Source organism: Mesoplodon bidens (genome assembly GCF_964165515.1).
Source record: "Mesoplodon bidens genome assembly, chromosome: 15".
Classification (NCBI taxonomy): Eukaryota; Metazoa; Chordata; class Mammalia; order Artiodactyla; family Ziphiidae; genus Mesoplodon; species Mesoplodon bidens.
In genome coordinates, this window is record NC_138171.1 from 67,793,018 (window position 1) to 67,820,039 (window position 27,022).

Consider the following 27,022-nt stretch of genomic DNA (forward strand, 5'->3'; position numbering starts at 1 on the left):
TCCCCAGACAGGACAGGCCACTGTGGCGTTGGGACTCCCACCACTAGGCCAGGAATTAGCATGTGTACCAGGTCTGAATCTGGGGAAATTGGTACTAGCCTAAGCCCAGCAGCAGCGTCCCGGAATCTTGCTGTCTTAGGTTGATCATCCAGAGCAGGCAGAGACCCCTCCTGTGATTCTGCAGTGTGAGGGGACATGGCAAAGTACAGACACACAATCTCCATTTCATCTCCAAACTCCACCAAAATGACAAGAGTCTGCAGCGTGGCAGTTAAAAAATGAGGCCAGGGCTTCCCTGGTGGCGCAGTGGTTGGGGGTCCGCCTGCTGGTGCAGTGGACGCGGGTTCGTGCCCCGGTCTGGGAGGATCCCACGTGCCGTGGAGCGGCTGGGCCCATGAGCCATGGCGGCTGGGCCTGCGCGTCCAGAACCCGTGCTCCGCAACGGGAGAGGCCACAACAGTGAGAGGCCCGCGTACCGCAAAAAAAAAAAAAATGAGGCCAGTAAACAGTTCCTGAAACGTAGCACCTGGCCAGCCTTCCACTACATAATCTGTGCAGCAAGCTTCAGCGGAAATCCTATCCCGACCCCACAAGCCTCTCCCCTTTGACTGATGCTTAAAAATCCTCCTTCAGCTGAGGGTGCACCAGATGAATTAATGCAAGAGCTGGAAGGCAGCCATCAGAAATAAAATGGCTGTGGGCTGGGATTATGGGCTCTCCTATCTCCTGAGTGTTTTGAAGATTACACGTCTCACAATTTAACAAGCTTTAAAAAGAGGTTTTGTAAAACATGAAAGTAAGACCCAATTAAAATTAAAATCTTCCTAAAATGGCTATGTAAGTCTTTGGTTTAACAAGTGAAGACTTTGCGGGATGGGAAAAAAGATTGCTGAAGAGAGGCCCGAGGGTGGGAAGGCCAAGCAACCCTCACTTCCCCCACACGTGACCCCCAGGGGGTCCTGCCCTCTTTCTGGTGGGACTGGCAGTGGAAAGACAAAGAAACAAAAGGTGTTCAGGCCCCTGGACCATGGAGACCATTCCAAAGGGAGAGAGAAGGTACTCAACGGTTAGGAACCTCCAGAAACCAAGCCCTACTCTGGCATCCTGAACCATTCTCTGTAAAATACACTACCAACATAGGTAGGGGGAAAATCAGAAACATATTAACTGACTTTTATGGGATATGGTAAAATAGGATTTTTACTTCCTAGTTTAGTTTGTATCGTCTGAATTCCTTTTTGGTAGTCAGAAGTAAAGATTAAAAACAGCAATGAAATGCCTTTTGAATGGCAACAAACTAAACCTGCAATAAGGAGTCACTTTGCTCTGCCCACCCAAGCAAGGGGAGCCGTGCATCTGTTTTGAGGGGCATGGGGAACAGGGATGGGGGAGGCTCCTCCTGGACCGCTCAACTCCCAGCTGTCTCTCAAGTTCATAACCGGCCCCTGCCCAGCTGTGGTGCCCCCTGCCTTCCTTCCAGACTTGTCACACGGCCCAGCTCCGAACCCATTACCTGCCACCTGTCTGACACCAGTCCCAGAACGCAAGGAGCAGCCTCAGCAACAGAGTGTCTTGGGTCACCCAGAGAGGGCTGCTGCTCTGGGAAGAGACCATCGGAAACAACTGCAGACACCAGGCTGCCCCTTTGTCCCACAAGCTGAGGGCACGTGTGGGCTCTGGCTGCCTCTGCCCATACAGGTGGAAGCTGACGGTGCAAGGTGACTTCCAAATGGAAACCACCTCTTACAGAGCTGGGTCTAGGCATCACCTCAGATGAACCTCGAAGGCAGTACCTGACACGCGCTGTATGTGGTACAGAAGGGTCACTAGCTACCAGGTCTCTCAGAGCAATCCTCAACCCTACAGCACACTCACTGAAGCTTTCAGAAGACACCCCAACAAAAGCCTCCCACGTACCACTCAGAAGTGGCCCCAATTCACCCATGGGCTTGAGGAAAAGCACTTTAGAATGCTCTGTGCCCACCTGTGCCCCTGGAAGGTGCCTGGGCAGCTCTAAGTTTCCCACTTGACTCTCCTGCCGAGGCTGCACAAGGGAGCCCCTCCCTGGGGTCTGCACCCTCTGCCGCCCCCCCAGGCGGCACGCAGATGTCAGCACCCAGTCCCACACCGAGCCTCGCCTTCCTGCATCAGGGCATTGGCTCCCTCTTAGCCAGGTCGCCTGGCTCCTCAGGAACAGCCCAGGTTTGCAGAGGCAGCAATGGCTCCACTGGCCGACGTGGGCAGGGAAGGGGAGGACTACAAACACCTTCACCCGCCCAGAACCCCGTGCAGTTTCATGAATGACCGGCAGGCCTATGAAGACTTTAGTGCAGAAGGTAAACGCAAACACTCTGAAATCACTCGTATAAAATTAACTTGAGGGGCACCTAGTTTAAAGCACTGCTGCACCTTACAGATCTGTCTGGTTCAGAAGGGTGTCCCCTTAGCCACCAAGCAGGGCTGGGACTTGGACCCCAGCATCCCAACCACCTGTTCCACATCCAGCAACAGACCTAGTCCAAAGTGGCCCCCAGTCAAGGGCTGAGGCAAGGTGAGCCATAGCCAGAACTCCTGGGACCAGCTGTGACCCAGGCACACTAGGCAGAGTCGCACACCCCAATGCCACACGACGCCTGTGTTACTGTGGGGGATCCGGGGGTGACAGGTGTGCGGGAACCGAGATATGGTTAGGAACCCAGACTGGAGCACAGCTTGTTTAAATGCACTCGCTTCCTGCACCACACCTCCCAAATGCTTTACGTGAAGGGAGCAGGAATTACTGTGTCTAGGCTTGTTTAGTAAATTTTAGTCACTGTAACTGGCTGGGAGGGCAAGACTTCGGCATCAGTTTAACATCAGAAAAAGTCACCTATGGTGTCCAAAACCAGAGTTTTACAACCCTCACACCAGTTACAGCTGATTAAAACACAGGCTAAAAGAGTGGGTAAACTTTTTACATAGTCTCAAAGTATCTTTCGAATAATTACAAAAGACAGACATAAACCTGGCAGGCACCGCCTTAAGGCTCAGTCACACCGATGATGGGACAGATATACCCTTAAAAACAGGTCTGCAGTCTTCTAAACTGTTAAGATTAGAACAGAGGCTGGGACAACGCTTGGCAGATACCAAAGCCCTCACCACCCCCAAGGCTTAGCTGCAACTGCAGTCTCAAGGCGCACCTGGCCTTGTTTCCCACAAAAACACTCCATAGTAGAGCATGGATTATTTTATTGTACACTTTATAAAAAGTCCAAACACACACATACCGCCCCCCCCCATTAAGCAGGGGGTTCACATCTTTCTTAACGTAGATCTGGCCACCTTCTAAATTAGGCCTTATTACTTGTTCTTATACCCTTAAGATGCTTCTCTCCCCTCAAATATTTATCTCCCAACTACAAAAATGGAGTTGCAAAGGGTGTATATAAAGATATGAGATTTTTCTTGCTCTTGTTATAGTACAAACAACTCAAGGTGATTAAAGAACCAGGAGAGTAAGAAAGGGGGAAATTACCTAATGAAGAGATGTAATGTCTCTTACCTGTAACAAGCGGCTGACTCATCTGTTATAATCGGCACCTACCCTAAAGTAACCGGTTTGTAGGGGCATGGGCACAGGAACAGTGAGGCAGTGTGTGCCAGACCACTGCTTACACAGACTCCAGAAGGCGCAAGATTCCCACACCCTTTCTTAATTACGAAAGACAAATTAGAGGAGAACCCAGTACTTAGATTCTACCCACTCTGAGGTATTAAATGCATAAAGATCAGTTATGTCCAAGTAGCATGCAATAGAAATATTTTTGAACCAACATGGTTAAGTGTTAAGATCTTTAGAAATCAAAATATTTATTCACATAATTTTAAACTAAAGTCAAAGGTAATAAATCTTCCGTGGTAATGATCTGAGTGCAAGTGATGCGGGCTTTCTTCACATTCACATCCTTCGTTCAGTTGTTCTTGAACAAGTCGATGCAGCTCTGCAGAAGGGAGACGTTGTTCTAGAAGACAGACGTCAGGGCACTGGTGAGGCACGGACCTCAGACCCACAGACTTCACTTGTCACAAGACATCTGGCCGGGTGCTTGTTTTTCATTCAATGACCCCTGAACCACAATTCCCCTCATCCCAATTTCACGCTGGGGATTTCCTCACCCTCAGAAGGGCTGGTCAGCACTTCAGCACCTCCACCCCACACCCCAGGTTTGCTCCCACTGCAATCATGCCAATCCCACTCATGTGACTTAACCTAAATGTGGTATTTGAAAGCCTTGGAAAAAGTGGATAAAAAGTTGCTAAAAAGTAGTTATGGGTGAGATTATAAATGAGATTACAAATGATAAATATTCACAAAGGACTTGGCAGGAAATACTGTACAAAGTTCTCACTTTAAAGGAATTCAAAAAACCTAGAATACTCAGAACACTATCATAAATGACCCATAAATGATACTTTAAAACTCCACTTTGAAAGGTCATATATACAGCAGGACTTAAAGAGGCAAGTGAGTAAGCATCTCTGTTGTGGTCAAAATAAAGGAATTCAAAATACACACAAACGTTCAGTCTTCCTGCTTTAACCAGCACAGATGGACAGTGACAGTAACCTGACTGCCCTGGCTCAGACAGCACCCTGAGGTTCAGGATCTGCTGCACCCAGGAACCACCCAAAGAGCCCAGAAACACTGAGTGAATGAGCCTGGGCACAAAAAAAACAAAACCCAAAAACCCCTAAGAGCTCCCCAGTAGGATTCTACTATGCTCTAGCACTGAGAACCACTGTTCTCCATCTTTTCTGGGCTAAATTATGCTACAGACATTATGAGGAAGTTTTCCTCCTTTTTAAACCAAAAGGGAATTAATATCAGAAGACACTTAGCAAATTAGAAAACTATTTATAAAAAAAAATCTTCCATGAAAACTCCAGATAACGAAGAGCTTATAAACGCTATGATGGATGCTCACAAATTACTGGAAAAATTCCTTTAGGGTGTGGCCCGCAAGGACGTCAAGAGAGAAGCTGGGTAACCGCCACCAAGAATGCCCTTCTCAAAAAGCAGTATTTCATCAAAACATACGTAGTTTTGGTTTGCAGTGGAAAAAATACTCTGACAAGTGGCTCCCACCCACACCTCAGGGGATTAAAACCACAAAGCAAATGCCATCTGCTTGATGACACTGGAATAGTGAATTGGTAAATAACTTGAAAAAGACCCCCCCAAAGTTGACTTAGTGTGGAGATAACACTTACCCTGGCATGCTTTATTTCCAGTTCAGACATTTCAATCAGATTCTTCCTAAATGCTGCCACTCTCTTCCGTTTGAAATTGATTAGCTCTGCAAAGCAAAGTTTACCAAGTAAAACAGAACAATCTTCATCTTTAACTTCCAATACCATTCTTAGCAAATAAAATGATCTCCAAAGCTTTGGTACCCCACACATTTTCTCACATTTTTGTTATCTCTGCCATTGGAACACACCCCCAGTCACCAAGAATGGCCCCTTAACACCTGGAGGTTTCTGAGTTGAGCTGCCTTGCCCTTTCCCTCTAGGAACCAGTGCTTGTGGAGGGTGGGCTAGGGAGGTAGTGGACCACACATACTTGCACCAATGACCTTTTTTATGGATCATTTTTAAACTTTGAAAACTGCTTTTTTGTGGCTATTTCTACAAAACATGCCACCTTTGTGTCGATCCATCATGAAAATTCAGGATCACTGTCCTATCAGACTCCCTCTGATTCCTTCCACACACTTGAGAACTCAGGCTCTACCCTGCAGCTCTCACCATCATTCCTGTGATCAAAATCCTCCCTTAGCTTAAGCTGGTGCTCAGAATCCTGTATCTTGTCTACACAGCACCATCCAACAGAAATGTAATACAAGCAGCCACATTAAAAAATAAAAACTCAAAAAATGTATAGTGATGTTAACGACAGTAACTCGGATAGATCCGGCTGGTCTTGTCAGATGTCAGAATAAGCTCTTCTCCTTCCCTCCAGGACCAGAACTCCAGACTGACCCATCTGTCTCCCAGGACACCTGCCCACTGCCCTGTGCTTCTGCAAGAGCTCCCATCAATTCAGCCACAACCTTAGAACCTCAGCCTAAGACAAACAGGCTAGGAGCCATTTATCTCATTATTCTACAGAGTACTGCACTTTTAAATAGTGTACACCCAGGCTTACATTTTGAATGAGGAGGATACGATCAAACAACAAAGGGACAAACCTTGGGCAATAGAGACAGGCCTAATCCGGCACCACTGTAAAGCTCTGTGGCTTCTCTTTAAAAAAAATTCTCAAAGCCACTAAACTCTGGCCTATAAAATAACCTAAGATTTCAACTCAGTAGTTTTGAAGTGTTCTTTTTCCTTATAAATTTAAATTAGCTTTTTTTTTTTTTAAAGCTAGAATTTTTATTTAAACTACAGGGCAGCGAGAAGGAGGTTCCTCTGAAAGAATACAAAGGGCAGCCATGGGAGTATGTCTGCAGGCCATTTGCAAAGACTGTACAGAGAAGCCCTGTCCCTCAGTGAGGGCACTGGAGTCCTGAACAGAGAGAAGCCAAGACAAAGGAGCGGAGCTCTTCCAGATACCCCGGGACTCCAGCGCCACAGAGGAGGGGGAAGTTCTGAGGAAACAGTCTTATGATGAGATACGGATTCCACATGGAAACCTGAGTTCTGAAGGAGGAGGGTGTTCTGAGGGTGAATCAAGTGTCCACTCTAATTTACATTCACATTCTGGAAGACACAGTCTTTACTTTTTGCTCTGGCATGTTCCATGGCCCCTAAGAACTTCAGGACAGGGAGATCCCCACTAAGGAAAAGACTACCTATTACACTCATGTTCAATGGACATGGGACACCATCTCCCAATTTTATTTTGTTTTATTTTTCTGGCCACGCTGCGTGGCATGCGGGATCTTAGTTCCCTGACCAGGGATTGAACCTGTGCCCCCTGCATTGGAAGCACAGGGTCTTAATCACTGGACCACCAGGGAAGTCCTAAATTATATTTTATTTTATTATTATTTTTTTTAAATGAGATATTTTCCCATAGATTTTATTTTATTTTATTTTATTTTATTTATTTATTTTTGCTGTATTGGGTCTTCGTTTCTGTGCGAGGGCTTTCCCTAGTTGTGGCAAGTGGGGGCCACTCTTCATCGCGGTGCGCGGGCCTCTCACTATCGCGGCCTCTCTTGTTGCGGAGCACAGGCTACAGACGCGCAGGCTCAGTAGTTCTGGCTCACGGGCCCAGCTGCTCCGCGGCATGTGGGATCCTCCCAGACCAGGGCTCGAACCCGTGCCCCCTGCATTAGCAGGCAGATTCTCAACCACTGCGCCACCAGGGAAGCCCCTAAATTATATTTTAAAAGCCCCTTACTCTGGAATGGTGGAAGGCAAGAACCAACCCTGTGGAGATGGAATACAATTGAGTCATTATCACAGACTCGTGATCCCTGAAGAGTATATACGTGTATGCACACATCCTGACATTTCCCCACTGTTGGCTGAAAGGTCTAGAAGCAGAGGCACCCCAGAAGAAATGAGCACACGCAGCACTCAACCTGGGCTCCTGGAAGAAATGGCGATTTTCATGGCTGGAGTAGAAAAGGTCTAAGATTAGCACAAAACATCTAATCCTCAAAAATATGGGGGTGTCGTAAGGACACGCCAGCTTTAAAGGCACTCTCACTGGCTCAGTCTGGACAGTATGAACACCAAAATAACTTTGTACAGTCATGAATTTTAAAACTTTTTGAAAACAGGAATCCATGAGTCTCATGAAGATGATAAAAAAAAAAATATGGGAGAGAAGGGAAGGCTTGTGTTAATGAAGGACAGACAGCACCAAGTGCGGACCTGGAGGCGTGGGGGAGGGGACAACTCTGTACTGTATCAAAGGTTACCGGAAGTTGGTAACTGTACTGTAGGGATGTAAGAGAAACACAGCCAAGTTTTCAGGGATAAAACGACTAAGAAAGATACAACTTAATCTCAAATGGCTAAAAAAAAACCAACCAACCCAGATATGTTTATAAAATCACACAAGTAGGAGCACATGTACGTGTGCAAGTGACAAGGCAGAGGATGTATGGGTGTTCTCTGTACCATTCGTGCAACTTCTCTCTGTAAGCTTGAGATTATTTCCTAATAAAAAGCAAAAGGTAAATAAAGAGTGGCCCCACTCAACCTTCTTTTGCAGATTCAGAAAGCTGTTCAAATTTCTGGCAGCATTCCTGCTGGTGTGCCTCAGCCAGCTTGACATCTTTGCTTTTTAACCGGGCCTTATCCAGCGCCTTGTTTGAATTCTCATAGTCAATGAGGGCTTTAGTGCGTCTGTATAAGAGATCCTGAGAAGAAAATTAACAGGTATGATGCATGGTAGTTAAACCTATACCGAAAAACCTCTAGAACAGAACAGGAAGACTATCTGAAGTACTCTAAAAAACAGACAAGTACCTTGGGGCACTGCCTAAAATGTCAGACATCAACCACCTCCTGCACCGCCCCCCCTTTAAATCTCAACATTAGGCTGGTATTAGCAGTGCTTAATGCACTGCTGACGGCCTTTCCAGAATTCTTTATATGGATCAAGAGAAGGAACCAAACAGTGACAACTACAGGATTTTTTTCTCTAAGAAAACATGTCACAAGACAAGTCACCTAAAATTAAACTATGAGGGAAGGAATGAATTTCTACTACCTGATGACATTTTCCCATTAGGTATTTTCCCTACCTAATTTTATGCTGCCAAGTTTAGTATATTTCATATAAAAATAATTTAAACATTTTTCTTCAGGACAGTGTAGACAGTGAAGAATGCATGTTCCATTCCCAAAGGTCATTCTGCTGACCACTTCATCTTGCTTTGGTTAAGTGATGCTTTATGACTCAAAGGCTGCAGTGACAACTGCAATTCAATGAAAGACCACAACCCCAAAGACTTTTCTGCCTCAGAAATAGCCCCTTTGGCATGTGTCCAGTTATCTCTGCATCCAACGGCATATAATCTCCCAAACCATTACCTGCCTACTCAGCACCAGCCCTACTGCCCCTGAGTTCCTAAGCAATACAAACTAAGGACACAATGTAACAAAAAGGCACGTCACTGTGAGATGATTTCAATCTAAAACAGAACTGGAGGAGACACACCCACACCCTCAGAATATAACTATACAACTTAAGAACTGAGAGACTGATTTCCCACAAACACCTGATATACAGGAGACCCAGACTTACCTCCCGACCAGTGAACACCAGCCAATGAGCTTACTGCTGGGGACCAGCTCCCCCACGCCAACCATCTTACTGCCAAAGACTCTTCCTCTTTGCACCCCTTGCCCCAAAATACATCCCACCCCACACCCTCAATGGACTCTCCTGTGGCTTGCTACAGTGTTTCCCATACTGCATGCAACTCCTCTGCTATTCCTGAAGAAACTCGAGCTTACCTCAGTTTACTTCTTTATTTAAGCTGACATCACTTACATGAACAATCCTGACAAATTCCTATCTTCTTTCATTTTTAACAAAGAGAATACATCTGTATCATCAGACCTCTTCTGGGAGAACTCCCTCACCTTAGCAGCCTCTATGTTGAGCATGTAGTATCGGAGGAGCTCTGTCAGCTTTAAGTCTTCATCTGAGGAGACTCGACTCTCTACTTTCTGTTAAAAAATCAAAGGCCACCACCGTCTAAGCAGAAATCTACAGATTATAAAATACATACCTTGAAGACCAACATAAAAATCCTTACCCTAAGTTTTTCAAATAGCTCAGCCGCCTTCAACAGGTACCTGCAAATATACACGATTTTGGCTTACGGTCTTAAATCATGTATGAAATATGATCTTATCAATGCTCTAAGACATGAATGGGCAAATTCAGGAGTCCTAGTCTGTGGCGCTTTAGAATTAACATGTCAAAGCAATGCTTTCACCACAAGTGGCCCAATATAGCAGAGAACACGGTTACGAAATCGAGCACACTTCCAGTGCCGCACTCACCGGCATTGGCCTCTCTTGCTGCCCCTCAGCCACCTTGCTGTGCAGAACCTATGTCCCCAAGTTCTCATCCGCTGTTAAACTTGTGTTAGCCAAGGTCAGGTTCTAAGCCATAAATACGCTACTAGTTTGTCTTGGTTCTGCCATCAGCCTGACTCCCATTTTCAAGTCTGAAATACTAACGCCCCCTAGACCAAGCCTAGGTGTGTGTAAGTAGAACACAGTCGTTTGACAGTAACAGCGAGGGGTGGTTCCAGGATACAGTGCCCACCCTGCACACAGACTAAAATCCACAGTTGATCAAGTCCCTTATCTATATGGTGTATTTGCATATAATGCAGGTACACCCTCCTGTATATGTTAAATCATCTCTAGATTACTTATCACACCTAAAATGTAAATGCTATGTAAATAGTTTTAAGTACAACGTAAATGCTATGCAAACAGTTGCTGATGCACAGCAAATTCAAGTTTTGCTTTTTGGAACTTTCTGGAATTTAAAAACAAGTATTTTCGATATGCAATTGTTTGACGCTGTAGATGCAGAACCCACAGATATGGAAGGGGCCAACCACACCATCTCATACCAGAAATAACTAGAATGAAGAAACTGTGAAAAATTAATATAAAAAATGCTCAAAATCAGACTGGGGTCATTACTTTACCCTTATGGCCACCTTAACCAAACCTCTTCAAGTCAGCCCAGGGCATTACCGAGTAAAGCGCAAGCACCATTTGCCAGCAAACACAAAGCAAACTTCTCTCAAAGACAATTCCAAAACCAAAATAATCAACAACAGACACATGTAAGTTTGACAGAAATAAAGGCTTTGACAACAGCTACCACGTTTTGGTACAGAAGTGCCCTGAGTCCCCTACAAACGTCTTACAAGTATTTATGTTCAGAGGCTGTATAGTATCAAGTGAGTGCTGGAGACTATGGTCGACCCGAGGTGGGCTTGGCTCAAGAGCGGAACTGAACCTGTGCAGTCATTACCCATTTTACCACCCAACAGTTTTCAATTAGGGGATTAGAGAAAATGTCTTCCAACAAAAACTTACTTTTTGATGACTGTGGGCTCTTCTAAAGCCAGGCTATGCAAGCAGGCTGCGGTGTGGATGTAATCGTCCGCTACATCTGCAGGAACAAGGATAGTCCTTTTATGTGAGCAGAGCTGGCACATTAGCAGACTAAGGGGCTAATGGGCGAACGTATTTACTTTTATGAGCGCTGGTCATTCTGTCAGCCTTTGCACAGGAACCCTTGATCCTATCGTAATAGTTACTGAGGAAATGCTTCTCTTGCTCAAAGAAGTCATCTACTTCCTAAAGGGAAGGAAAAAAGAGGTTTAAGAAGCAAAACTTCTTACAAATATGTATTTTATATTAGAAAAAAGCACTAAAGAAATAAGCTTATGCATAAGAAGTTTAAACTCTAAAGACTAGGGAAATAAAAATAATTTTTTTTGAAATGCACTTTTCATACCTGGGATTAGGAAAAGTGAAATGCTGGCAGGAAATGTCAACAGAAAACCATTTTGAAGAGCCATTTAGCACAGCCCAGTAAAACTCAGCATCCTCTCTAACCTCCAGTAATTCCGCTAGAGCAGTGGTTCCGCCTGGTGGGTGGCTCCCTCGCCTCGGATACCTGCACCTGACCAATGTGTTCGGTTCCAGACTGGGAGGCAACGCTGGCATCTGGCGGGCACTGACCAGGGATGTCAAACGCCCCCACAATGCATGGGGACAGCACACCTTCAGCTGTGCCAGAGACAGCCCCAGAGCTTCCACATTTCTGACAATGCCCTGTCTTTCTCAGCACCTACACCCTGGGCTCCCTACTCAAGCCCTCAAGTGGCAAAGTCAGACACCAGACAGTAACTGTTATGGTAGAAGGGAGGGGCGCTGAGGAGTGAAGAAATAAACCACACCTACAAGGCTAGTGAGAAACTTGTACATTTATTTGATGTTCTAGAACAGCACTGTCCAATAGAAACATGTGAGCTACACGTGCCGCTTAAAACTTTTGTAGTAACCATGTTACAAAAAGAAACAGGTAAAACCCATATTTTATGGTTCTTTCTTCCTATCAAGTCCTTGAAATCCAGCATGTAAACAAAACATAAAATTCAGTTCCTTTATTACACCAGCCAACTGCATCTGTCAAGTGCTCAACTGCCACCTGAGGCCGGGGCTACCAGGGGACAGTGCAATTCTGGAGAATAGCAGGAAATACTGGTCTTGTAGCTTATTTTAAAAAAAAAATAACTGAGTAACCTCTCCTTACAGAAAAGGAGAAAATGAAGACTTAAGTGTGGAAAGGTTCTTATCCCTTCTCCTGGGAAAGAACGGAGTATTTTCGGAAAATAAGTGAAAATTCAATGAGTAGATAAAAATAACCAAATTTGAAAAAAATTATTTACATTTTTGAGAAGCTAATACCATTTGTTTCACAAATATCTATTCTGAAGAAACAAAAGGTCACCTATTCACACAAAGAGAAGAATTTTCTCAAACAGCTAAAGGCCACTTACCTTAACTCCTGAAAAAAGGACTTCATCAGCACTTTTCACCACACTTTTGAAAAAGCCACCAAACATCTCTTTGGTATTTTTCCGCCTAACACTTAGCTAAAGAGAAATCCAAAACAGTTAACTGTACATGTATTTCCCATCAAGTCCTGAACACATTCCAAGTAACTGTTTACTAGTATAAGTATACACTTAAGATACCTCTAATTCCGTCGTTAACAAATAAAATATCAAATAAACAGCTAAATCTAAGCACAGGTTGTAATTCTAAAAGTATGACTTAGGAGATATTTTGAAAAACTATCTAGGTATCAATATCAAGTCTTAGTGCCTTTAAATTCTTGATAGAATTACTGTTCTGTTATGCTGATTATTCACTGGTTAGAAGACCTGTGAGGAAATGTGTAGGTCAGGGCTTGCCTCATACATATTAAACACCAAGAAATGTAACGTATTTTTGTAAAAAAGCAAGCATATGTCTCCCTTTCAATGAAAAAGACAAATGTGGATCAACTTAAATTCTTTCGAATAATCCCAAGCTTAACTGAGGGGGAAAAGGTCAAAATATTTACATGCAACATTTTATAAAAATGCCTTACACATTGGATCTATTGCCCTGGGGGAGGTGAGCAAGGAGAGGAGCATCTAAGAAAGGTTTCTGTTGTGTTGATAAGAAACTCAACCTTGAAAGTCAATTTTTCAGAAAATATATCAAGTATATTCTTTGTACATTTTAACTGGATCATGGAAATGGAATAAAAATGCCTTACATCTTGATCATATTCCAGGAAAATGTGAAAGTTGCGATCTTTACTGAGAACAGGGTGAGAGGAGAGCCGCTGAAGAAAGACTTCATGGGAAGAAACAGTCTTCTTGAAGACCGCGAGATACTCACTGGAAGAGAAGCGCACAAGGCCTCAGCTCAGCTGACCACCCAACACTGCTCCCTGGGACCTCACTGCGCTGCTCCTGCAGCCATGCAGAACACCTCAACTGGACCCAAAGCAGCTTGGTATAATGTAGCATCCAACTAGGTAATAAGGCAGTTCTTGTTTTGGAATCTGTGGAACAGCCACCGAAAGGGGAAGCAATATAACCAGAGTTGATAGGGTACATCTGTGAAGCCCAAACCCACGTGTACTTAAGCACAAAACACTGGCTTCTTTAAAACCATGAAAACCCTTTAATTTTGCAGCCATGTACACAGCAGTGAGTCTAACAAAGCCTGGAACCATCAGAAACTACAAAGTGGCTTCATCTCAATCTACACACTAGAGATGACTCTAAACTTCCCAACAGTAGGAACTTGAGTCTGTTGTGTTCAGCGCTCTATCCTCAGAGCTGTCCACGGGGTACCAGGCCAATGGGCCTGTGGCAGCGTGCTGAAGAGACTCGCTGAGATGGACCCCAAAGAAGGGAGGGAGCCAAGGGAAAGAAGTGCAAGGACGGCGTCATAAGAAACTATGCAAACCTCCAACGATGATACAGAATAAAGAATCCATTTTTCTTTGGATGAATTACAACCAGATTAAAAGAGCCATAGCTGTGGCTATTCTTAGAATGCTTCTTTGTAGCAGCACTCACTGCCATCTAGTTTCAACTATACTTCCAGTAAACAAACTTCAGGGAAGGAAGTTTTGTACATTATCACAGCCTGAAGACTTGCTTATATATAAAGACAAACGTTTAGTTCTTCACTTTATGCCAGACCAACACTCCATGACAAGCATGGTCTACAAACAGAACCACCATCTACTCAACGTCAGCAGTCCCCAGGGAATCAATGTCTAAAGTACAAAGACCAGGCCCCTTCACCCACACTCTGCAAAATGTGGCTTGAGAAGACAATAGACACGTAACTAATTAACTGAAATTAGCTGTCAGATTCTCGTTTCTGCACACATCACCATTTTTATTCTCAAAGGGTAGAGCCCCCATCAAGAAAATGCACTTACGCTTCCAGCTCTTGCTTCATCTTGGCAAATTCTTCTTTGGTCATAGACCCTTCACCCTCTCCCAGTTTCTGCATCTTCTCTCGAGGGCCGTCGAAGTCAGGCTTTGCAGGCGCGGGCGGAATCTGCAGTCAAGACAGTAACTCGTGAGGGTTCTCGCCCCCGAGACGTGCAGCTCAGTGCCTGTGCACAGGAGGCAGGGAGCCCAGTGGGGCTGCCTGAAAATCAAACTTGCACTTTTCTCTTAACCTTATTCCTTTCAGCCATTTAAAAGAAGTGTCCCCTACAATGGGCACTCACTTTGACTGCAATCACTTGTTCAGTTAATCACTGGACAGTTGGTAGGTATGACAGTTTATCCTGCTTCAACTGTCAAGTTTAACTTATATATTTCAATCAATGCTAAAATGAAGCCAATGAAGTACGATGAAGATAATAATCTCTAGATTTATAAAGGAATTTATTCCAGAGGATAAAAGATTCTAAATTTGCGTGGACACTCTTAAACATAAGCTTCAGTACTGATTTTGTTTAACTATTTGGCCAGATTCTTCAGCTGGCCTGGCAGGAAAAGCCATGTTTCTCTCCTTTAAAATCGACTAAGGGACTTCCTTGGCAGTCCAGCGGTTAGGACTCTGTGTTTTCACTGCCAAGGGCGCGGGTTCAATCCCTGGTTGGGGAACTAAGATCCTGCGAGCTGCACAGTGCAGCCAAAAACTAAAAATAAATAAAATCAGCTAAGTCTCTTCCTAGAGCCATGCGTTAACTCTCAAGGGCCGAGCACAAAGACAACTGCCCCCTTTACGCCTTCAGCAGAACACACCTGAGAAACCCAGCACACACTACCACCAGCAAAGTTCAATTCCACTTGATGGCTGAAAGGAAATGCCCGAGAAATGCTAAACTCAAAGGTAGACAAGACTTTACACCATGAAACTGCTTACTCTCTTTTACTGTACAGAATATAAGACTATGCTTCATCTTACAGCTAAAACGCTACTTTCACATACTTTAGATTTTATCAGTAACAGTTAACACATACTCTAGTTGACAAATGAAATCAGACTATTTTCACAATCTATTATAAAAAAAAGTGGGTAAAAGTCTCTCAAAACAAAATGAACAGCAAGGTAGAAGAAATTGGCTTCAGTAATTACCTGATTATCCAAAATATACTTACAATAAGCCCAGCATAGTCTGCAGTTTCAATAAGAGTGTCATGTAGCCACACAAAGTCTTCATGTTGCCTTGTAACAGAAAACTCTGGGCTCTGAAACGTGGGCAGCGTGGTCTGTAAAGAAAAAAGAAGTGACTGTTAACTACTATTTTCAGATAAAGTGGCTTGGGTTTCATGCAGTGCACTATGGGAAAATTCTGCATAATAGAACATCCAATTTTTTAATGAGATCCAATAAAGAACAAAGCTAAGATTCAACACGTTCTTTACGGAGTTCTAGTCACACAACTCCACCTTTCAGGTCAACTCAGACAGATATAATCACGTAGGCCTCACGCTGCCTGAGTGACAGGTATGTTAATCAAGCCACCAAGGTACGCAGAGAAAACCTCATGGGCGAGGACCTCATAGACAACATATTACCAATATTATGCTGGAGATGGCATAAACCAAGAGCTCTAGCTTCAAACTTCCTGACTCAAATTGTGCCTCAGCCATTTACTTCATTTAAACCTGTACCTCAGTTCCTCACCTGTAAGATGGGGATAACAGAATACCATAAGATTGTTAGAAAGAGAAAATTAAGCCCATGTAAACTCTTTACAAAAGTGCCTGGCATAAGACAAGCACTCAATACATTTTAACTAGTATGGAAGTTGAAAGGAGACTAAAAATGTTCCTGAAAAGATCCCAAGAAATTAAACTTTCTATATTTTTCACAGATTGGCATATTGCTTTTGTCAAATTAAAAATCTGGAGAAAAATTAACACAACATTATAAATCGGTTATACTTCAAAGTAAGTTTTTTAAAAAATCTGCAAGAAAAAAACCTCTTCTGAATCATAATAGGTGGGGTGACGGCCAAGAACTTAGTAAATATGGGAAAAGCAAGCACTTCCCACGCGTGCAAATTAAAAACAAAGGTGGAGTTCTGTGGCAGGTGGCTCCAGCTCTGTCGCTCTGCCTGGCTTGCTTCCCCACGCAGCAGAGCACAAGCCACACTAAACACCAGCAAAGCCCACAGCCCCAGGGCTCCACCACAGTAGACGATGCTGTAAGAACAGCACTCATCTGACGCTTGCTAGGAGCAAGCGGAGGGAGGGGCCTCACTCAGCAGGAGTGCCACACTGCACTCAGGTCACTAGGTCTCTTCTCACACCCAATGTGAATACCAAGGCTGCAACCTGGCACTGTTTTTATTACTGAAGTCATTCTGTCACTTACCTTGGTGTGCACTGTAAATTTGACTTTATCCCTCTCACTGAGTGCATCAGGTATGTCAATCTGAAGCGAGGGATCAACATTCAGGTCCACTGATACAGATCTTAGCTGAAATACATTTTTTGGCTATTAGTCTCAAGTTCATTTTAGTCCTAAAAAGTATCCTTCCAAAAATGGGGAGCTAGTAATTAAAAAGCACTCTATACAAGACTTCTATTGTTCTATTTAGAACAAAGTCAGTTGAGACAGTATTTGAAACTGTGGGAAAACCTGCTCTTAAATGCATGGGGGGGGTCCAGTGAATTCCTGTAATCTAAACAAAGCAACTATATAATTCTAATATCATGTACGTTACATACTTTATGTGTACATGAAAAATACATTTAACCAAATACTTGAAGAACTGTACTAAGAATAAGAAGGCTTCAACTGGATAGAATGAAATCCTGAACTTCTTACATAAATGCCCAAATTACAAGAACATTCAAGAGGCATTAACAGACTATCTGAAAGTTAGAGGCTGGGAAAATTTGGAAGTACAGAGAACAGTCAGGTGGTATGGGATCTTGCGTGGAGAGATAAAAATCCACTCAAGAGTGGACCTATTGATATTCAGGGACTGTCAAGGAGATGAGAAATCTAGACACAAGAAGTGAATTGTAAAAACCAACAAAGGCCTTAATTATCAGAATTCCACTGCGATTACATATAAGGGAGAAGTGTGAGCACTGCCCTGGAAACAAAAGTAAATGATTTTTGTGAGTTGGAAACTCAGAGGAAAATAATATCCAACTCCAGTTTTGCCTGTTTAAAAAGAATTCTTGGAAGAAGTGGACTGTTAGGAAAAAGTGGTTAAAATGGTCTTCCTTAAAAAAAAGCTTTCCTACTGAATCTAAAATATGATAAATTCTTTCATTCTTAAGACAGACAAGCTGACAGTGGATCTGAAGGCCTGACACAAATAAGAGATTGCAGGGATTAAACATCTCATCCTTCCCCCAGCCCCCAATTGTAAGCTAGTGCTAAAGTTGCCAGAACCCTCTAGACTATTAACACAGGAAATGCCAAGTGAAGACTGGAGTTAAGAGGATGAGAGAACAGGGAATCCTGAGTATTTCCCTCTAAATTTCCCTTTGAATTCCTTTCTTCAAAATAAGAAGACCAAAGACTGATGAACTTCTGAAAATAGAAAAACTGGTTCTATTAGGTATGAAAAGATGAAACATATTCTCTAAGAACACATGGATTACTTCTCTCTCCTTTGTAGTATCTCAGAAACTGTCAGTACTTCCCTTTTTCCTTCAGCACTGTGACCAAGAAAAAAATTTTAATTGCAAAAACCAGAGTGAGCCCTAGAACAATGGCTTTCCTCTAAGAACTAAGGCTCACGGTCTTGCCACCAGAACTTGATTTTTAACATCAAGTATTTTAAGGTCACAATATACTTAACAGTTCCTGACATGTCAACCTAAATACATCTTCCAAGTGGATTCTTGATGACTCCTATGAAATATTTGCTTGTTTGGCTTAATTTTCACACGTCCCTTTATGAAATCTCTGCAAACAAAGATAAAGCTTCAAGGTCAGGGATACTTCATTTTATCACAGCTGTGACTCTAGCTCTGACACATTTCTGATAAAAGCTTCCTTCCTCCTGAAAATTTACCACTGGGTAAATGCAGCTTTCAAAAAGACCTCAAAATATACACTAACTTTGACTGCAGAATACTGGCCACCCCACTGATCTCATGTTTGTATGCGTCAAGAGTAAGTACACGAATAAAGTGGGTCAGGTTACTGGTGGAAAGATGGGGCCGGGCCAGGGACCGTGTCTAAGGTGCATTTCCCGGAGTTCAGCAACCACAGCCATGTTTCCTGAGACTCCATTTCCTAACGAGGTCACAAATTCTGGTCTCCGGCAGTCTCTCCATTTCTGAACATACTGTCAATGCCATTCCAGCTCACTCCAAGCCCAGTGAGCCCACGAGCACCACCAGGATTGCCTTGGGAATTAGGGTTGGAAGACCCAAGGGGAATGTAATCTAGTAAACAGGGCTCATTGAAGCACCAGTCAAAGCGGCGATGGACTTCACCAGCGACCATCAGATGTCACCTCTTTCCCACACCTCCAACCATACAGAAGTAACAGTGCAGGTTATTCACTGTGTTACTATCTTCTTGTCAGCAAAGATATTTTGTTTTTTAGTGTAAGAGCGTGATGAGGACACAAAATAACAAAAACCACTAGACGTTTGGAAAGACTGTGCACTGTAACAAGATGCCGAGCGCCCAGCTTCTCCGGCAGTAATCACTTCTGCCTAAATATACCACCCTAGGAAGGGACTCAACAATCCCACCACCTGACATGATAAACACTCCCACCCCACCACGAAAACAAAACAAACAAACAAACAAAGAAACCCACAACAGATAACACGAAAAAGTCTGCATTTGGGCCTCAAAGAATTGTCTGAAAAAGGATGGTGGAAAAATTCTGAGTATGCAGACCATCACCAACTCAAATGATCCCTATTCACAAGTCAAAGGAACTTTCTTGTATTGTAGCAAGATAACCCTCCAGATAATAAAGCCCATAAATCACCAAGGAGCAAAAAGTTGTGAAATGTTTAAAGCTTCTAAGTCAGCACTCTCTCCTCACTCCGGAAGCATCAACTGTGATTAAAAGCTCAGCATTCCTTTTTCTGCTTGGTCAACAGAACCAACACTCCATAGCCCCATGGCACAGTACTTGCTAAATAATCAACAGGGTGGAGGGTACAGCAAGTGGGTGACACGCCTCCATACACTTTCGCCCACTCACCATCTCTGCCCCCTAGACTAAGTGAGTGCTGCCTTAGCCCTGCTGGCCAACACTGTCTGACCTGGGCCACAGGTGTCAAAATGACTGGGACAGCTGTTTAAAGCAGCGGGGAGAGGCAGGCAGGAGAGGCAGGCTTCAGAAAGGAGTCTAACCTTAGGCACGTTAGCTTTCCCTTTCCCATTCCCTTAGGCCACTGGTGAGAATCAAATTTAAAACACATTTACTCTCCAATGCGCAATGTTAAGTTTTAAAACAGACTTTCTTTTGTAGATTTCCACAGAAACCACTACATCACATACTCCAAGTTTTAGATGGAGTTTCAGTCCCCAATATACTTCCTTATCAGACTAATCCTTACAGTAAGGATTACAGTGATCTTTGTGAGAAGAAAAGGGGGTAAACAAGCATTGCTTCATTTAGAAAACAAAATTTTAACTGTTTTAAGAAATCTGAAGGTTTGGTAAGAGAGCTGGAAAGGAGAAAAATTAAATCAATCCTTGTGCATTCCCTCACTTGTTCATCAGCCTCCCAGCTGGGGCACCTGACACTGGCCACAGGACAGATCTGCAAAGCTCTGAGCTGCTAAGGACCACTTTTGGTCCAGATCTCACTTATGACTCACTTTGGTACATGACTTTAATTTAACGCCATTGCAAAGCCTCCTCTTCAAAAGGTTAAGTGGCACAGAGATTGCGAAGAGCACCTCTGTGGCTGGACAACACAGAAAGCCAGATTCAGAAACTCAGAACCCACAGAAGAAGATACACAAAGTATAAAAAATGTTACGGCAGCTGCAGACTCCAGTTTACACTACTGCCATATAGCTAAATGACAAAACACAATGGGAAGAAATCATCTCCACAGTAACTCTGATCTGCTAGAATGGGGTCTAGTTGAATAGCCACTTAAGTCTAACCAGTTTTGTATACATGCAAGAAATTGAATATGCCAGCCCCTATTATTTCCATCTTAATTTGAATGTTGCAAGGAAACTACTGCATTTAGAAGAAAAGCCTGCATGTATACACTGAAATGACTTTCCATTCTCCAGTCCCGAAGCAGAAATGTACTTAACCGGCACATGCTACATCAGTGTGCCTCTCCTTCAAACTGTTTCTCTCCTAAGGATTCTGCTTCGCTTTCCCTTCGCCCAATGGCTAAGGTACTAAAAGACCCCTACCAGGGAGAGGGCCAATACGACAAATAATCTTTGAATGGTCTGTAAGCAGCATGGAGCCAGAACAGGCAAGAAACAACCAGGCCATATTTCAGCTAGACAGGTACGAATACCTTGCCTAGTCCAATACTCACTAGTGAAGAAATAAATCCAAAAATGCTCTGCGGCAGACACACTGGATTTGCAGTAATTTCTGAAAACTGACTCACATGATACATACTTATGAAACATATATTACTTTGTTACTGTTTCAGCTCACAGGAAGGAAGTGCTCTGTAAGAAATTCTAATACTGTATCTTTCTCCGAACCCCTCTTTATGGCTCAAATACTGTAATGGTACTGAATTATTTCTTACTATTTTCTCCCACCCTGAAGGTAACCAAAACTTGTCTGTGCTCTATCCCACTTATCCCTGAGGCACTGGTGCATGAAAAACAATTGAATTGACTGTGTGCAATACATGAGCTGCTTTTACAGGTATATGTGTTCATCTCCTCCCCCCCGCCACTGGCTCCCCCTTCCTATAATTCAGGCCTGCGAATATCATCTCATAGTCCTCAAGGACAACAGAACCAAAGACTTCTAGATCTCAGTCTACTAACATAGATAATAGTTATGGAAATTAGCCACAAGCTTAACAACTAGATAAAGAGCTGCAGCAAGTGATCAGATTTCCACCACTCATCTTGGTGAGATGAGACCCACAGGGACCCATCCCTGCTGACACCAACCATTCTTACCGGTAGTCCACCAACACACAAGCTGTCTACAGTAGAACACTGCAGACTGCAGGGCACTTGGAGGCTACGCAGCCCAGAGTTCCTAGAACAGAAATCCAGGCTTGGAAGAAGGTCAGTGCAGCGCACTCAGCGAATGGATAAACTGAATCATCATTTCACAAGGCTGCAAGCCCATGAGCCAGTGGAATCCCAACATGGAACCAGAAAGAGATTAAGCTGAATTACTGGCTAAAATAAAATTCATTGTGAAATCCATCTAATTACAATCCATCTAATTGCAAGATACCTGGATTATTTTCAGGAGTTCACAAAGTGAAATGTTGAACCATATGATCTATAATGATCTCCTAGCACAGAAATTCTATTGGGAATCAACATACCACTGCTACAGAGGAAGCAGCTGCCACAAACAAAAAACTAGTTTCCTCCATTCAAAGCTAAAGCCCTTCACCTACTACTAGATTTCATCAAGTCTCCCTTCCAAAAGTTCCTGGTCTATCAAGTCCACAGCTCCTTACTACAAAGCAGTCTTACTTTATGATCAACCCAAGATGAAATAGAAAAAGATGTGAGAATAAAATTTACCTTCACCAACAAAGATGATTCAGCAACGTGGATGGAGCTGAGCTTGAGCTTGTGTCATGAGTTTAAGACACAAATGGCAGCGTGGAGAGAAGAAAAGCTTGCCTGCTTCCTGGTGGGATTCCTTGTATGCTAGTCAGAGGCACCACACATTTCCCAGCTCTTTCAGATATAAATATTTCAGCCCTTCATCACTCACCAGGTACCTGGTCCCCACTAGCACAACATGTAAGCTTTGTACTGCTCTTCACTAAAGATCAGGCGAAAGCCTTAAGGCTGGCGACATCTGCATTTGTGCTCCTCACCATTTACACTAACTAGACCCAAAGGCTTAGGGATCTGCCCCTCAAAAACAAGTAAACCATAAACTCTTCTGGCAGAAAACGCATACCACAGATTAACATAAGCAACTTTTGAGAAAACTACACTTTTCTCTCCAGACGATATAGCAGCGCCTGAAAAAGTCACACCAAATTTCTAAAAGGAAGGGGGGGAGTCAATCCAAGAACCCAATCTCTAAACTAAACTAAAGTTCAGTCTCTCCTGAACCTCAAACTGCAACTTCACTCCTCCCTGTGTATTTACGGTTTGCCTTTGGGGTATGAAACAATTGAGAAATTCCATATCCCCCTTTTATGGGGAAACCTCTCTTCTTAAGAGTTAACTCAATGGCCAATCAGAAAATATACAGGTGTTGGAGGTGAAGTATCTTTTTTTTGGGGGGGGGAGCTAGTTTCTCATGTAAAGATGTAAAGAAACTTCTCAATTTGAACCTGTAAAAAACAAATTTGCTATTCATGCAAGATAAGATGTCCCACTATCCCTTCGCTATTTCAAAAATAAAAGGCAGAACTTATAAAGCACAAAAATACTTTTCTCTGAATAACTGGGTTCATTAAAAGGTTGTTTCTCTAAATACAACCTAACTTCACTGCATGTGCCTTTCACCACTGGCCAGTGGTACTACTGACCTACAGGAGTACATCCTAATTTCCTCAAGCAATCAGGACAACAGAGCAAAAAAGCAGGATTTTAAAACCAAGTTCCACCCTGTAGCACATTTCTCAGTGATCTTCAATTCTGCCCCACAATGCTTTGTGAGTACTGTGGCATCCGAGCCTCAGGTTTCCATCGTCCAAAGGGGGCAGTGAACTCCAACATGGTAAACACAGCAGAGTGTAACTCTCAACTGCCCCGAACCCTTTACCATTTTTTTGGTAAGGCTCCTCAATACCGGGGGGAAGGCTAATTCTACCAAAGATAGTTAACGATGCTGATGTTTTAAACGGCCTGTTATTTCCTTAGAATTTATCAAGCATCTGAAAAAAACTTGAAACAGACTGGCACACTAAAGATTAGCCTCTAACACAATCTGACCCACCCATATCACACCATTTTACAAAGTTTAAACTGGTGATTCTCAACCAAGGGACATTTGACAGTGTCTACATTTATTTTTGACTGTCACTAATGAAGGGAAGGGAGCTACAGTCACCCAATAAAGGCCAGGAATACTGCTACAATGTGCAGGAAGGACAATTCCCCACAACAAAAAATTATCAAGCCCAAAATGTCAATCGGTAGTGCTCAGGTTAAGAAACCCTGGTTTAAACTGAAGCTCTACATTAGATGTTAGTCACTTACTAGGTCTCATACCAATTGAGAATTTGGATCTCAGAATCCAGAAAATACTCTCATAGTCGCCCTAGGCCATTTCTTCCTACAGCCAAAAAAAAAAAAAAAAAAAAAAAGTAGGCAGATCATGACCTGCTATAGTAGTATTCACAAATGGGGATCTTAAGACACTGCCTGCAAGTTACTGATCCAGAACTAAGGCTTGGGCAGCTCTGAGAAGCCACACTTCCCGAATTTAAGAAGTCAAGCCATAAACATAGTAGAAAACTTAACTCCACAAGAATCAGTTACTCTGGACTTGCTACAGTATTGGTGAAAATTCAGGACTGTTCCTATACTAACATAAATTTTAACACTCTTCATCTAAGCTGGTGGAGAGTGGTGTCCCTAGAGACAACTTCCACACCAGTTAACAATCTGCAAACAAGAGAAGCAGCATAAAGGTAAAACGTTAATGACTGGCTCTGGGAAGGAAACACTGTCCACCCAAAGCCCATGTAACCAACTAGTGAAAGTAACAGCGCTAGGCTGGGGAGGGCCCCTACAAAGCTTCTCCTGTGTGATCATTTGCTTCAGTCCACTAACAAGTTAAGAATAATAAAAATCCCAGGAGACAATCAGGACTCGCACTCCATTTGCCGCAGGTTGGCAAGACTAACGGGACCAAGACTCATCACAATAGACATACACTGAGTCTGTGAGTGGGAGCCTAAACGTGATGCCCGCTGTTTAAAGGACCTCTTGGCAAACAGGAAGCCTGGGTAAATACCTTATGGGAACAAGGTTCTGCATAATCTCTATTTCTCCCCCCAACCATTAAAAACTCCAGACACCTTAGAATGTTGATGCAGCCAGTGAGGGAGGCGGGGCGGGGGCTGCACTACACCAGTTTATCATGAAGATGCGGCCTAATGGTGTTAAAGGTTCAGTTAAATTTCTCAGGGGCTCGACTCAGCAAATCACTTTTCTAAATTTAAAGACCAGAACACCATCTTTCCCATCAGTAGAGGACTAGTTAAAGAACAAATTAATCATACAACTGCTTTCTGGGAAAGGAGACAAATCAACACCTTCAGCTCAAAAGGATACGACTAAATGGAAGTGCCAGGCTACCGGATATAGGCCAGTACTCCTCTTTTGCTAAAGTAGCCAAAAGTTCTGCAGGAGCACTCAAAATCCTCAAGAATTAATTATGTTCCTTGCCTTATTAGCAGGTCTAAACCTCAAGAACCCCTATCCTCATGGAAATTCCAAGGCAATCAGAAAGTTTAAACTTACATTTTCAGCAAAAATGTAAAAATATTTCAGTTAACTAACAAAGCTAAATTACAGCAAGAGAACAGTTTGCCCAAGATTTGCCCTCCTGTTATTTCACTCTTGTCCCAAACTCCCCTTTGGTGAACAGTAAAAATCATCTAGACTTGATCCACATCCCAGGACTAGTATCGGACACCAGGAAGAAAAATGAAACCACGTGTTAGAGTAATATTTTATTAAGTTTATTATTTCCTTATTTCTGCAATTAAAAGAAAAGCAGGAAGATAATTCTATAAAATCCTTTCCTGTAGTCACTAAAACCAGGAGGCAGGAAACAGCCTTCAGAATCCTCTTCTGCTCGAGAATCAGAATGGTGGGGAAGTTATTTTAAAAACCAACCACAGGTATACTATACTAACAAATAGGAAGGTCGATTGAAGTTGTAAAGAGCTGTCTAAAATAAATTCTGGACCAAGAAAGAAGATGGAAGGTGGGGGATGGGGGGGGGAATCCATCTACCCAAATTTCTATTCAGCCATCTAAACTTCTAGAGAGAAAACTACCTTTGGAATGTTCTAGAAAAAATGGTTCTCAAGTTCCCACTTCCGGCTTTAGGGAGGGGAAAAAAAATTACTTCTTTCCACTTTGAAAGAAATAAAAATACCCCAACCAAGACCCTATCCTCACGCTTCATTTCAGTAACTAATACAGCAGTGACCCCCTTGCTGAAGAATCCGGCAGCCTTCTGCGAGCTTTGGCACCACTAGATGAAAAGGTCTCTCCAAAGAGCTGTGGATCAAAAATGCCTTTGATTTCTAAAGAGATGCCTTCCACGTTACTTAAATGTCAGAGCGCCTCGAATTCCTGGATTAGTTTTTTTTCATTTTCTGTTAGAAAAACGTTTCTGTTGACGATTCTGCACAAAACGTTGCGGCTCATACCAACCCCTGTATATTTCAAACTAACTTATAAGTAAAGGACCAATCAAAGTAGAGGCTTGCCTCAATCTTCAATTGGCTATGGTGACATAAATTGACTGCATTAGTCACCTTTTAGACCTCAAGATCCAAGCGGCATGGGGGTACCTTACATCAACACGCAAATCTTAAGAGCGAAAATTAAGTTCAACTATTTGAGCACCTCCTAAAAATGACTGAACTCCCTCCCAGAGAGGCGCGCTGAGCGCTTATGAAGTCGCAAGAGACACACTCCCGATACCTGACTCGACTGAATTTCCCCAGTATTTTGGAGGGGCTGCGGCGCGGTTTCGAGCTCCGTCGTTTGCTGCAAAACGGGTCTCGCGTGCACCGCGCTGTCTCCCCCGAGAAGTTTTAGCAACTTTCCACGCCGAGCGCGCGCTCCAGCGTCTCCGGCCCCTGCCCCGCGAGCCCCTCCCGGGAACCAAGGCAAGGAGCGTGGGGTCTGGGTGACCGCCAGGGCCTCCCGGCCCGGGGGCCGAGGGCGGCCAGGGCCTCACCTTGCTGCGGTCCTCCTCCTGCTGCTGCAGCAACTCGGGAACCGCGGCCATGGCGACGCGGGCCTCGAGCGTGGCCGCCTGGCTGTGCGAGGAGAGAAGAGGCTGGGCCGCCGCCGCCGCCAGGGCTCGTCTCGGGGGCGGCCGCAGCCCCGCCTCCGCCAGCCTCTCTGCCCGACGGCGGCGGGAGGCCTCGCGACTCCTCCACCGTCCCAGCAGCCCCGGCAAAGGCGAGCGGCGCCCCACGTGCTCCCCCAGGGCGGCCTCCCCCGTCCCCGCTGCCGTCCATCTTGGAGCCGGGCAAACAAGCTACGCGGGGCCTACCCTCGCTCCGAGCCACGCAGAAGCTGCCGACCACCTGCCGCCACAGGCACTCTCCCAGCGAGCCGCTTCTCAAGAAAGGCTGCGCGCTCTTGGAGGGAGGGAATTTATTATT

The 27,022-nt window shown here is 43.9% G+C and overlaps 1 protein-coding gene across 3 annotated transcripts; it reads right to left on the bottom strand.

Moving 5' to 3' along the window:
- Window positions 1-3,820: 3,820 nt before the first annotated feature.
- SNX5 (sorting nexin 5) lies at window positions 3,821-27,015 on the bottom strand. 3 transcript variants are annotated; one of them, XM_081257317.1, is made up of 14 exons: window positions 26,911-27,015; window positions 26,590-26,667; window positions 16,903-17,007; window positions 15,681-15,791; window positions 14,504-14,625; window positions 13,319-13,442; window positions 12,552-12,647; window positions 11,238-11,343; window positions 11,080-11,155; window positions 9,771-9,810; window positions 9,595-9,681; window positions 8,204-8,363; window positions 5,254-5,339; window positions 3,821-4,004 (listed from the first exon to the last, which is right to left on the bottom strand). In XM_081257317.1, exons 2-14 carry the CDS (start codon window positions 26,638-26,640, stop codon window positions 3,954-3,956), a joined length of 1,215 nt encoding a protein of 404 aa, XP_081113443.1. In that variant the 5' UTR covers window positions 26,641-26,667; window positions 26,911-27,015; the 3' UTR covers window positions 3,821-3,953. The 3 variants fall into 3 exon arrangements, with proteins under 3 accessions (XP_081113443.1, XP_081113442.1, XP_081113441.1); XM_081257316.1 differs by having other exon boundaries at window positions 26,590-26,671; window positions 26,911-27,001; XM_081257315.1 differs by lacking the exon at window positions 26,911-27,015 and having other exon boundaries at window positions 26,590-26,819.
- Window positions 27,016-27,022: the final 7 nt, after the last annotated feature.

Bases quoted from the DNA above. Each gene is read 5' to 3' on its own strand.
- SNX5 (XM_081257317.1), bottom strand. From the start codon at position 26,640: ATGGCCGCGGTTCCCGAGTTGCTGCAGCAGCAGGAGGAGGACCGCAGC. The intron at 13,443-14,503 runs GTAAGTGCATTT...CTTCTCTTCCAG, and splicing joins ATGAAGCAAGAGCTGGAAGC to TGAGTATCTCGCGGTCTTCA. The intron at 12,648-13,318 runs GTAAGGCATTTT...ATTTCTCTTTAG, and splicing joins TCCTGGAATATGATCAAGAT to CTAAGTGTTAGGCGGAAAAA.